This window comes from Equus asinus, chromosome 13, assembly GCF_041296235.1.
Source record: "Equus asinus isolate D_3611 breed Donkey chromosome 13, EquAss-T2T_v2, whole genome shotgun sequence".
Taxonomy (NCBI): Eukaryota; Metazoa; Chordata; class Mammalia; order Perissodactyla; family Equidae; genus Equus; species Equus asinus.
This window is the reverse complement of record NC_091802.1, coordinates 18,664,548-18,678,620: the sequence shown is the minus strand read 5'-3', so window position 1 is coordinate 18,678,620 and position 14,073 is coordinate 18,664,548. Positions and strand designations below refer to the sequence as shown.

The 14,073-nt window shown below is 36.3% G+C and overlaps 1 protein-coding gene across 2 annotated transcripts in view; it reads left to right on the top strand.

The window, feature by feature from the left end:
- EFCAB5 (EF-hand calcium binding domain 5) overlaps positions 1-14,073 on the top strand; it is a 135,991-nt gene that overhangs the window by 25,197 nt on the left and 96,721 nt on the right. For both annotated transcript variants that reach the window (XM_014827053.3, XM_070482650.1), the window contains 2 exons: positions 9,439-9,595; positions 11,553-11,601. In XM_014827053.3, the coding sequence (XP_014682539.3) occupies positions 9,439-9,595; positions 11,553-11,601 (206 nt within the window). The remainder of the gene's footprint in view (positions 1-9,438; positions 9,596-11,552; positions 11,602-14,073) is intronic.

Below are 14,073 nucleotides of genomic sequence, written 5' to 3'. Positions count from 1 at the left end.
ATTAGGCACTCTTTTTATATTCCTGAAGCACCTGTAGGCTCACGTCAGCTCTTAGCACATTGGAATGGGATTGTTGATTTACCTCCCCATAATCTCCTGGAAGACAGGGACTATTTTCTAAAAATGCCTATATTTCCAACACTGAGCACATTGCTTGATATGCATTGGAGCTCAATAAATGTTTGTTAGATGAACAAATTAATAAATTTATTGAGGAGTTTTCATTCACTCAGTCAGTAGTTATTGCACAGCCACTGAATGATCAATGTTGAGCCATACCTTATAGGGAAAAAAATATAAAATTTACTTCTTGTCTTGAGGAACTTAGTGTAGTTGAGGAAATATAACTGAAACATAGCTAAATTTATAAAACAGTTGTCCGTATGTACTCTCCTCACTTACCACACATTTCTCAACCTGTTCCATCTGGACTTTTTTCCAGGCTCTCTTCAATAAATGGCACTTACCAAGATCACAACATTCTCCATGCTTCTAAGCCCACTGGAAAGTTTGCAGTCCTCATCTTATTTGACCTCTTAGCAGTATTCAATGACGTTGACCATTTCCTCCTTGAAATACTCTTTCCCTTCCCTTGCCTGATATTGTTCTTCACCAGTTTTCCTTCTACTTCTGTTTAGTCCTTCTCAGTGTCCTTTGCTGGCTCATTCTCTGCTACCTGATCTTCAAATATTAAGGTTCCTTAAGGCATGGTTCTCCTATCACTCCATAATCTGTCCCTGAGTGCTCTTATTCCAACACATGACTTCAGTTACCATCTATATATTCATGACTGTTACATTTATATCGCTAGCCCAGACACCTTTTTGAGCTCTGGACCAGTATATGCAGTTCTCTATTCAATATCTGCACTTGGATGTTTCACAAGCTCCTAAATTTCACCAAGCCATTGTCTTATTTGATTATTCATCCAGATTCTCAAGCTAAAATCTGAGAGATCAATCTTGATGACACCTTCTGCTTCCTCATTGTTCACTCGCTGTCAATCATTAAGTCCTGCTGATTTTACTTCATTCTCTCAAATCTGTTCATTTCTGACCCTCTCCACTGCTGCCACCCTAGACTAAGCTACTATCATCCTTCACCTGCGTTATCGCAACAGTCTCCTAATTGGTATGTTTACATCCACTCTTGCCTTCTTCCAAACTATTCTTTACCTGTAACTGAAGTGGCTTTTTGTTCCCCATTGTGAAACTTTTCAGTGGCATCCCTTTACTCTTAGGATAAAGACCAAGATCCTTAACTAGGCCTTCCTTGTGTGACCTGGTCCCTGATTTCTTTCTAGCCCTGGCTCTTGCTTCTTTCCTTTTCACACTCTGCTCCAGGCACACGGGATTTCTTTCAGTTCTTCAGACATACTCTGTTTCTTTCCACCTCAGGGTCTTTACATATGTCATTCCCTCTGCCTATATCACTCTGCTCCTATGTCTGTCATATTCGCCATTGAATCCCCAGCGTCTAACGCTGTGTTGTGTAATGCTTGATAAATATTTTTTTAAATTGAGGTAATATTAATTTATAACATTATATAGATTTCAGGAGTGTATCATTATAATTCAACTTCTGTATACACTACATTGTGTTCACCACCAAAAGTCTAGTTTCCATCCATCATTGTACATCATCTCCTTTACCCCTTTCACCCTCCTGACCCTCCTTCCCATTTAGTAACCACCAATATCTTCTCTGTATCTATGAGTTTGTTTTTTATCCTCCACTTATGAGTGAAATCATATGGTGTTTGTCTTTTTCTATCTGACTTATTTCACTTAGCACAATGCCATCAAGGTCCATCCATGTTATTGCAAATGGCAATGTTTCATCTTTTTTTGACTGAGTAGTATTCCGTTGTATATATATACCAAGTCTTCTTTATCTATTCATCTCTTGTTGGGCTCTTATGTTGTTTCCATGTCTTGGCTTTTGTAAATAATGTTGCAATGAACACAAGGGTGCGTATATCTTTTCAAATTAGTGTTTTTGTATTATTTGGATAAGTACCCGGAAGTGGAATAGCTGGATCATATGGTAGTTCTATCTTGAATTTTTTGAGAAATCTCCATACTGTTTTCCATAGTGGCTGCACCAATTTACATTCCCACCAGCAGTCCACGAGGGTTCCCTTTTCTCTATATTCTCTCCAATGCTAGTTATTTCTTGTCTTTTTAAAAATAGCAATTCTGACAGGTATGAGGTGATATCTCATTGTGATTTTGATTTGTATTTCCCTAATAATTAGTGATGTTGAACATCTTTTCACGTGCCTTTTGGCTGTTTGTATATATTTTTCAGAAAAATGTCTAATCAGATCCTCTCCCCATTTTTTATTCAAGTTGTTTGTTTTGTTGTTGTTGATGAGTATGAATTTTGTATTTTGAATCTTAACCCTTTATCAGATAGAGGTTTTGCAAATATCTTCTCCCAATTGGTAGGTTGTCTTTTTGTTTTGTTGATTGTTTTCTTTGCTGTGCAGGAGATTTTTAGTTTGATGTAGTCCCATTTATTTATTTTTGCTTTTGTTTCCGTTGCCTAAGGAGACATATTCAAAAAGATATCACTAAGACTGATGTCAAAGAGCATACTACCTGTTTTCTTCTAGGCGTTTTATGGATTCAGATCTTATATTCAAGTCTTTAATTCATTTTGAGTTAATTTTTGTGTACAGTGTAAGAAAGTGTTCTAGTTTGATTCTTTTGAAGTGTGACTGTCCAATTTCCCCAGCACCATTTATTGAAGAAACTTTCCTTTCTCCATTGTATGTTCTTGGCTCCTTTGTTGAAAATTAGCTCTCCATATACGTGTAGGTTTATTTCTGTGCTCTCAATTCTGTTCCATTGATCTGTGTGTCTGTTTTTTTGCCAATACCATTGCTGTTTGATTACTATAGCTTTGTAGTATACTTTGAATCAAGGAGTGTGGTACCTCCAGCTTTGTTCTTTTTTCTCAGAATTGCTTTGGCTATTCAGGATCTTTTGTTCTTCCATATAAAATTTTGGGATTCTTTGTTCTGTTTCTGTGGAAAGAGTTGTTGGGATTTTGATAGAGATTGCATTGAATCTGTAGGTTGCGTTAGCTAATATGCGCATTTTACCTATGTTAATCCTTCCAATCCATGAACACAGAATAGCTTTTTGTTTCTTTGTGTCTTCTTCCATTTCTTTCAACAATGTCTTATAGTTTTCAGTGTACAGGTCTTTCACCTCCTTGATTAAATTTCTTTCTACATATTTTATTCTTTTTGTTGTGATCATAAATGGGATTGTTTTCTTGATTTCTCTTTCTGCTAGTTTGTTGTTAGTATATAGAAGTGCAACTGATTTTTGTATGTTAATTTTGTACCTTGTAACTTTACTGTATTCATTTATTATTTCTAATAGTTTTTTGGTGGATTCTTTAGGATTTCCTATATAAAATTATGTCATCTGAAAATAGTAACAATTTTATTTCTTCCTTTCCAATTTGGCTGCCTTTTTTGTCTTTTTCTTGCCCAATTGCTCTGACTGGGACTTCCAGTACTATGCTGAGTAAGAGTGGCAAGAGTGGGCATCTTTCTCTTGTTCCTGTTCTTAGAGGGATAACTTTCAGTTTTTCACTGTTGAGTGTGATGTGAGCTGTGGGTTTGTCATATGTGGGCTTTATTATGTTAAGTTACTTTCCTGCTATACCCATTTTATTGTGGATGTTTAACCATGCTTGGATCCCTGGAATAAATCCCAGTTGATAATGGTGTATGATCCTTTTAATGTACTGTTATATTTGATTTGCTAATATTTTGTTGACAATTTTTGCATCTAATGTTCATCAGTGATATTGGTCTATAATTTCCTTTTTTGTGTTGTCCTTGTCTGGTTCTGTTATCAGGGAAACGTTGGCCTTATGAGATGAATTAGGAAGCATCCCTTCCTCTTCAATTTTTTGGAAGAATTTTTTATAAGGATAGGTATTAAATCTTCTTTGAATGTTTGGTAGAATTCACCAAAGAAGCTGTCTGGTCATGGACTTCTGTTTTTGATTATTGTTTCAATCTCCTTGCTAGTGATTGGCTATTCAGATTCTCTATTTCTCCTTGATTCAGTTTTGGCAGTTTGTATGTTTCTAAGAATTTATCCATTTCCTCTAGTTTATTCAATTTGTTGGCATATAGCTTTTCCTAGTATTCTCTTATAATCCTTTGTATTTCTATGGAATCTATTGTAATTTCTCCTCCTTCATTTCTGATTTTATTTATTTGAGACTTCTCTTTCTTTTTCTTAGTGAATCTAGCTAAAAGTTTGTCAATTTGGTTTATCTTTTCAAAGAAACAGCTCTTAGTTTCATTAATCTTTTCCATCATCTTTTTAGTCTCTATTTCATTTATTTCCACTCTGATTTTTATTATCTCCTTCCTCCTAGTGACTTTGGGCTTTGTTTGTTCTTTTTTTTAGTTTCCTTAGGTGTAATGTTAGATTGTTTATTTGAGATTTTTCTTGTTTCTTAAGGTAGGCCTATCTTACTATATACTTCCCACTTTGTATTGCTTTTGCAGCATTACATATATTTTGGTATGTTGTATTCTTATTTTCATTTATTTTCAGATTTTTTTATTTCTCCTTTGATTTCTTCATTGATCAAATAGTTGTTCAGTAGCATGTTGTTTAGTTTCCACATATTTGTGACTTTTCCAGCTTTCTTCTTGTAGTTGATTTCTAGTTTGATGCTGTTGTGGTTGAAAAAGATGCTTGATATGATTTTGGTCTTCTTAAATTTATTGAGGCTTGTTTTATCTCCCCACATATGGTTTATCTTTGACAATATTCCAGATGCACTTGAGAAGAATGTGTATTCTGCTGCCTTTGGAGGGAATGTTCTATATAGACCTATTAAGTCTATTTGGTCTAATGTTTCATTTAAGACTGATATTTCCTTGTTCACTTGCTGTCTGGATGATCTATCCATTGATGTAAGTAGGGTATTAAAGTCCCCTACTATTATTGTGTTACTGTTAATTTCTCCCTTTGGGTGCATTAATAATTGCTTTATATATTTTTGTGCTCCTATGTTAGTTGCATAAATATTAATAAATGTTATGTCTTCTTGATGGATTATCTCCGTTGTCATTATATAATGTCCATCTTTGTCTCTTGTTATCTTTATTGACTTGAAGTGTATTTTGTCTGATAAAAGTATGGCTACACCTGCTTTCTTTTTGTTGCCCTTTGCTTGGAGTATTATCTTCCATTCTTTCACTTTGGAACTATGTGCATCTTTAGAGCTGAGATGGGTCTCCTGGAGGCAGCATATTGTTGGGTCTTGTTTTTCAATCCATCCAGCCACTCTGTGTCTTTTGATTGGTGAATTCAATCCATTTAAATTTAGGCTGATTATTGATATATTAGAGCTTAATACTGCCATTTTATCTCTTGTTGTCTGACTGCTCTATATTTCCATTGTTTCTTTTCCCTTGTACTTCTGTCTGCCATTTCAGTTTGGTGCTTTTCTATGATGTTTTCCTAAGTTTCCTCTTTTTTTATGTTTCTTGTCTCTGCTCTGAATTTTTGTTTTGTAGTTACTAGGAGGTTTGTATAAAAGGTCTCATAGATTCTTATCTAGTTGTTTTACTGCTGATAGCATCTTATCTTCATTTACCTATACAAGTCTGTCCTTTTCCTCTTCCCCTTCTGTTTTTGTTGTCCCAAATTATCCCTTTTTATGTTGTGAATTCATTACCAAATTGAAGTAGTTATAGTTATTTTTAATGCTTCCTTTCCTTTTAACCTTTATGTTATAATTAAGAGTTTACCAAGCTATTCTGATATAGGGTTGCAATTTTCTCATTGTCTCTGTCTATTTATCACCTTGATCAAAGTTTTATATACCTTTGCCTTTTCATTTCTGGTAGGAGAGCTCCTTTCCACCTTTCTTGTAAGGCAGGTCTAGTGGTGATGAACTCCCTCAGCTTTTGCTTTATTTCTCCTTCATATCTGAAGAATAACTTTTATGGATAGAGTATTCTTGGCTGACAGTTCTTATCTTTTGGTATTTTGAATATATCATTCCATTCTCCCCTGGCCTACAGAATTCCTGCTGAGAGATCTGCTGATAGCCTAATGGGGGTTCCCTTGTAGGTTATTGGGGTTTTTTGTCCCTGACTGCCTTTAATATTCTTTCTTTGTCATTGACTTTTGACAGTTTTATTATCATGTGTCTTGGAGGTCTTTTTGCATTGAAATAATTGGGTGTTCTATTAGCTTTATGGATTTGTATATCCAGTTCCTTCTCAAGGTTTGGAAAATTTTCAGCTATTATTGTTAAATGAATTAACTAACCTATTCTGATCTTGCTTTTGCTCTCATGATGAAAGTTTCCACATATTTGTGAAACTAAGACCACCAGAGCTTGTAAACAAACAAACAAACAAAGAAAAACTGAGTTTATTAACTTACCAGGCAAGAGAATATACACCAGTGAAGAATTCACTGAATAGTTTGCAGAGGGGGAAAATTCAGGGGATTTTAAGTGTTAGGAAGGGAGCTTTATGTGGTTATACTTATAACAACTGAAAACTATCACGTGTATATAACAGGACCATAGGCTTCTACATGACTGATTAAAACAAGTCCCATTGTTCAACAGTCGAGAAAACATCTTCAGTTAGGTCCAGTAATGTTCTGGTGTACTGGTCACTCAAAGTTTATGGTCAATTATCCACTTATGCTGGATAGAACTGGTTTTGGTGAAGTACAGTATTCAGTTTTGATATAATCTAGGCAAATGCTGCTATAAGTGGAAGCTTTTCTTTGTACAGCTTGAATGGTTGGACAGAATTTGGACTGTCACAACTAGGATAGGGAAGTATTTTACTTTTACTCTTTAATCAGTTAGATTTACAGTGTGCTTTTCTTTAAAAGATCTCAAAACACTTGTATGAGAAAACTGCTTTATTAGTTACCTTTTGCTGCATAACAAAATACCTCAAAATTTAGTGGCTTAAAGCAATAATCATCTATTTGCTCATGATTTTGTGGGTTGCTAACTTTGGGCTGGGCTCTTGGTTCACCTGTGCTCCACATGTTATCAGTTGGACTCACTTGTCCATTGCAGTAAGATGGTAATTGATGGCCTTAATTACTTGTCTAGTGGTTGGCTGACTATTTGCAAAAGCAATGGAGGTAACTGGATCATCATTCAGCAGTCTAGCCTAGGCTTATTTCCAAGGTGGTGGTGGAAGGCCTCCTAAGTTCAGTAAAAGAGGGCAAGCTCCAATGTTCAAGCACTTCTCTTTTCTTTTTTCCCATTTCATTGTGATATAATTGATAACACTTTTCAACTTTGGGCTTGCATCATGTTTACTAATGGCCCATTGGCAAAAGCAAGTCACATGGCCACAGCCAGGCCCAAGGGATGCAGAGGTATACTCCAACTCTTCATGGGAGGAGCGACACAGTTACATTGCATACAAACAGACATGCATAGAGGAATGGGAAGAATTGGTGACCATTTTTGCATTTTACCACGCTGTAGTTTTCCCTCCTTTCAAGTCTACTTAAATGTGGATTTATATTTAGAATTTGCTTGCAGGTATGTCTGCCCTACACTGCCAAAGCTAAGAGTTTTGGATGCTATAGAATTCTGTTGATTGATGTAGATGTCCTCCTGAGATAATGCAGACCACAGAAGAGAAATTTTATTCATTCTCTCAATGAGTTACATAATCAATTTAAAATCCACTTGAATTATATTGGAGTCTCATGTATAGTGGCCTTGAAGCACAAAACTAGGTCTTGTTTGTAAATGTGGGCATTAATAAGTGGGAGGAAATGATATTTGAGCTGAGACCTAAAGGAGGTAGAGGATCTAGTCAAGCAAAGAGAGGGAGGAAAATATTTCAAGCAGATGGAAATATGATAAAAACTCAATTTTGTTAATCCATTTTTGAGTTTCAGTGATTAATACACATGGGTATCTGGAGACACCCAGTACTTATTACACAGTATATCTTGTTTACTTATCTGCTCTTCATTGGACCCTAAGCTTTATAATGACAGAATCCATAGTAGGTGCCCAATAAATGTTTGTGTAATGAGTGAATAAGTGACTAACTTAATGAATAAGTGAATGAATGAATGAATGAATAATGCAAAAAAGCCAGAAGAAAGACAGACACAGAATAGAGAGTCATGCAGGAATGAAGACCCAAATTAAGGAGAATGCTGTACAGAAAGAGAGAGACAGGGAAGAAGGGAGAGAAGGAGGGAGAGAGAGAGAGAGAGAGAGAGAGAGACAGAGATAAAGCAGCAGAGAAAGAGTGGGGGAAGAGCAGGAGAGTCAGCAGAGGAAGGGACTGGGGGCTCTGAGAAAAGTGGTAGAGGTTTGGCTACTTAGCAGTTGCATCAGAGGAAGTTAGCACTTCCTTTAAAATATTAATTAATCTTCCATAAGTTCACAAACAGGCCCTTCTGCACTAGTAAACCATTTTGCTGTTTTTAGTTTCAAACTTCAAAGTTTATTTTTGAAGGCTTATTTTCCTGGAGAATTTTGAAAGCCTCATATGGGCATAAAGTAATGACTTAGATTTTAGTTATTTCTTTTGGATTATTAGAGATATCTAATTTACCAGTTCTTACTGAAAATTCTTTTACATTTCAACATCTGTCAGATTACCTTAGTCTTTCTTCTTTGAAAGATGAAGACCTGCCTCAAACATTGTTGGAAAATTGTACTCGAAACCAGATGCTATTTGTATTATTCTGAGCCACTTTGGTGTATCAATTAAAACCAGTTTGGGGGTTTTGAAGTCCTAATAGGGATGATGAACACAGAAACAATTAAAATCACAGTTTTTCCCCCATTCTCAACTTGGGCGATGTAGCTCTGAGTACAAGGATAACTGTTATGCTCAGGGGCTGTCAAAGTATTTGACTCTGGCCAGATAAAGGAAATTGGCAATACATATTCCTAGACAGAAATCAAAAGTTTGGTCCAAAAGGCATCAGAATTACCTGAGATGCTTGTTATAAATGCAGCTTCCAGTCTCCTACCCTAGACCTGGAATCAGAGTCCTCCCAGATGATTTCTGTGTCCAGGGAAGAGAGGCCCACCACTTAAGGCCTTAGCGCATTCAACCTTGCTTTTAGGGTATATGTAGCAGCTTCTAGGGCTATTCTTAGTACTTCTTAAGTGTGGTATTTAGTTGGGTAAAATAAAGTCTACCTTTATAAAAAACCAAGTAATAGTAGAAGGCAGCCCATGATTAATGTCAAGTTCAGTAAGTGCTGGGGGAAGAAGAAATCACTGCAGGCTTGAATCAAAGAAGATTTCATTGAGAAAAGACAGGTCCAAAGTTTTCAAAAGGCTCTGAACTCTTGTATTCTGCCATTTGAACAATCTGAATCAAATCCGATGGCCTTAACTCAGCATGTCTTCTATTTCTACATCCTCCAGAGTATCCAAGATGAAGGAGAATGTTAAACAGAAACGAGAACGAAGAGAATGCGTAAACGAAGTCAAAGTCAAGGTGGCGAGCACACGGAAAAAGGCTCTGCAGGAACAGTTCAGCGAATGGATCCTCGACCCCAAAGGAATGATTCCGATGGCAGTGGTAAGAGAGGAGCATATGTGTGAAGGTTAGTGGGGTGGGTGATAAGAGGGTGATTGCTAGAATACTGAGTGGAGTACCAGAAGCCTTCCTCTAAATTTTCAGTAAGTTAGTTCTTGATCTGTCTGGTCCATGGGAGATGATTTCTTCAATTTTCTCTTGAACATTTAAAAAAAATTCTAGCTAGATTTCCAAAATATTGACTCCGGCTGAGGTTACCAAACTCTTCATTACAGGCAGACATAGATTTCATTTGTTTGTTTGTTTATTAGTGTGTGATTAATTACTTCTGTGGACTAAGAGACCACGTCTCATAGCTTCAGAATACAACTGTGCTCTAAGAGTTAAATATTTTCTCTAAAGTGTATATAGATGTGAGAACACTTGTTGGTTAGCTACAATGCTAAGCATATTTTTGGTTCAAAGTGAATTATTAAAAAAGAGACCAAGGAAGACAAGCCACAGACTGGGAAAAAATATTTGCAAAAGGCATATCTGATAAAGGACTTTTATTCAAAACATACAAAGAACTCTTAAAACAACAATAAGAAAACAACCAATTGAAAAATGTGCAAAAAAACTGAACAGACACTTCGCCAAAGATATGCAGATGGCAAATATCATATGAAAAGATGCTCCACATATGTCATCAGGGAAATGCAAATTAAAACTGCAATGAGGTACCACTACATACCTACCAGAATGGCCAGAATCCGGAACACTGAGAACACCAAATGGTGGCAAAGATGCGCAGCAACAGGAACTCTCACTCACTGTTGGTAGGAAGACAAAATGGTACAGCCACTTTGGAAGACAGTTGGCAGTTTCTGATAAAACTAAACATACTTTTACCATATGATCTAGTCATCATGTTCCTTGGTATTTACCCAAAGGAGTTGAAAACTTATGGCCACACAAAAACCTGCACGTGGATGTTTACAGCAGTTTTATTCATAATTGCCAAACTTGGAAACAGCCGAGATATCCTTTGGTAGGTGAATGGACAAATAAACTGTGGTACATTCAGACAATGGCATATTATTCAGCACTACAAAAAAGAACTGTCAAGCCATGAAAAATGTGGAAGAAATTTAAATGCTAAGTGAAAGAAGCCAATCTGAAAAGGCGACATAGTGTACGATTCCAATTCTGTGACATTCCAGAAAAGGTAAAACTATGGAGACAGTAAAAAATGGTTTCTGGGAGTGAGGGAGGAAGGCGGCATGAATAAGCAGAGCACAGAGGACTTTTAGGGTGGTGAACAATTCTGTTTGACACCATAGTAATGGATACATGTCATTACACATTTGTCAAAAGCCAAAGAATGTACAAGACCAAGAGTGATTCCTGATGTAAACTATGGACTTTGGGTTATGATGCTACAGTGTAGGTTCATCACTTGTAACAAATGTACCACTGTGGTGGGGGATGTTGATAGTGGGGGAAGCTGTTTGTGTGGTGGGGGGCAGGGAATCTATGGGAATTATCTATACTTTCTGTTCAATTTTGCTGTGAACCTAAAGCTGCTCTAAAAAATAAAGTCTATTTTTTTAAAAATCGACCAAGAAGAACTCTGAAATTTCATTTTTCAGTAATTGAATAACAAGGAATTATAGAGGATTCTTTGGATTGCCAAGCTGGTCACCAAAGGTGCCTTAGCTCTATCATGCCCAGTGTCTGAGGGTTACTGGAAATGTCCCTGCAGGCGGGCAATAAAGGATCACTCCCAGCATCCTAGTTCTCACACAGAAGGCTGGGAATCATTGAGGACATATATGTGAAAGCATTTTATATCTCTTGGAATATTCTATAAACTAAATGTTAGTTATTACTATTTCTTTCCCTGGGTTAGAAGGATTGCCCAGGACTAAATTGAAAGACTATAGATGGCTTTTCGTCTAAAATACTAAATAGCTGGTAATTGGGAAGTAATATATGGTCTCTTTTCTTTGATTTGCAGATTCAGAATGTTCTTCATGAATTTTTTCAAAATCCAGATTTCCAGCTTGGTAAGCCTGCCTATTACTGTAGTGTTTCTATTTTTCTCTTTTTTTGGGGGGGGGGAAGTATCCTGAATTAAGATGAAGAGTCAATATTGAGATAGATGTTATTCACAACTCTTACAGATGTACTTAAGCTCTTTTGCTCTTTCCAGATGGAGAATGTAGAAAAACAGAGAGGCAATCAGTCATTTTCAATCCTTTTAGTTTTGTGCCCCATTTTATTACAAATATTCTGTAATATCCCTTTATTATCCTATCAAATTCCTAGAAAATATTAATTACATACACAGAATTTAAAAAGATAGATATAATGTTATAACTGTGATATAAAGGAGAAATACAAGGAAAGATATAAGAAAATTATATGCACTGTATTTCAATATGTAAATGCTTGGTTATAACTTCATTAGAAGATATAATGGAGTAGTCAGACATTTTTACCTACTTTAATGAATGTTGGAAAATAAAAAAAGTAAAACTATATCCAGTCAACCATTTTCTTTGTATCTGACATTTTGAAATAAGTACATAATGAATGGATTTGTGTGTATACGTAGAATCCCCATGAATAAGAGAGCTACAAATGCAGGCTGACACAAGTGTGTTGTATTGGAATTCAGATACAATTTATGATATTACCTCCCATTATATAATTTGCTGAAATAGTGAACAGCTCTTGGTAAAGTTCCAGAATGAAGCAAAGCACAACCCTCTCTCAAATTTTCGTAGTAGTTACCTTCTTGGAAAATTCAATAGCAAAACTGTCTTCTGTATTTATATGTAAAATAGAGTTAGGTTCTAGACTCAAAATGATTCTAAGCAGATTTTTGACCTAGTTGAATGTCTGGCAGGAGGAGGAAAGTCTTTACTGTGCAGGAATTGGAGGAGATCTGCCCCTACCCCATTCCCGTCCTACCCCATACCCCATTCGTCGTTGTGGCAACAAAACTCACCCACAAATGTTCACCATGCTCACTAGGGGGCGAGGGAGACATCTATGGAGAACCACAGATTCTGATACTTTTGTTTTCTTATATGAGATTAAGAAAAAAATTCTGACTTGTTGAATAAAGAACTGGAGGGGCTGGCCCAGTGGCACAGTGGTTAAATGCACACATTCTGCTTCGGCGGCCCGGGGTTTGCTGGTTCGGATCCCAGGTGTGGACATGGCATCGCTTAGCAAGCCATGCTGTGGTAGGCGTCCACATGTAAAGTGGAGGAAGATGGCATGGATGTTAGCTCAGGGCCAGTCTTCCTCAGCAAATAGAGGAGGGTTGGCAGCAGATGTTAGCTCAGGGCTAATCTTCCTCAAAAAAAAAGAACTGGAGTTTGAGTCCTGAGATTTGGATAATTTATATCCAATTGATCTTTTCAATTGATTTTTTGACACTTTATTACATTGATAACAAGAGATTGTCTGAAATGTGTTCTCACTCTTAAAAATAAAATATGCTTTCCATCTTCCCGATCACTGGTCCCCAAACATGATTTGGGCCTTTGCTGACAAACTGTTCTCCTTCTACCTATTCACAGCCTATTCAAAAACTATAATTCTTCACAAGCAGCACAACCTCAACTCCTCTTTCAGAAAATATTTGAAATAACTTCCTTTATTCATTTAGTTTTTGATTAAGATACAGAAGGAATGAGTTAAGAGAACTCTATTTAAGATTGTGATAAAATTAGAGAAATTCCAGACTACTCTAGTTGACAGTGACTATCTTTCCTCCCACCTCCTGTACTATTTAATATGTATTTTCTGTGCCATTCACTCATTCATTCATTCATTCCATATTTGTTGAGCCTTCACTTAGTTCCAGATACTGTGATGGGGTAGAGAATACAAAGAGGACCAAGACAGGTTTCCTGACCTGAAGTCACTCAGTGCAGCCAGGGAACAGACATGTATACTTAGTAACAACTGTTACTGGTAGAAATCAGTCTGGCTTGCATCATCTTCCAGAGCTTGCAGGAAAGTCTGGGTCGGGGATAACAGCCTCTAATGCATAAGCTTATATTAGGTTTATACAGTACTCTTATGACAATAACTGATATCTCATAATAAGTAATTACAAAAATCAAGAGTGACTAAAGAATTTTTTTATGTACCAGCCCATGATAGGCAGGAAGAGTTATTAGAAGTAGGAGGAGAAGCCAGTGTACAGTTCTTTCATCATGAGCTTTCACGCAGTTTGTGTGTTTGTGTCTTGGTAAGGTCAATAAAGATCACATAATTGTCATATCAAATGAAGGTTAAAAAATCTTTATTTGAGCTAACTGTCACATTCTACCATTATTGACCACTCTGTTATTCATGAAACTCTTTTTTTTCCTTGGCTTTTGTTATATCATTCTCTCTTGATTTTTTCTTCTATCTTTGATCACCTCTTAGCATTTTTGTTTCTTGATTCTTTTTTTATTTGCACCTTAAATGTTTTCCAGAGTTTCCTTTTTGGGTCTATTATCATTTTACACATT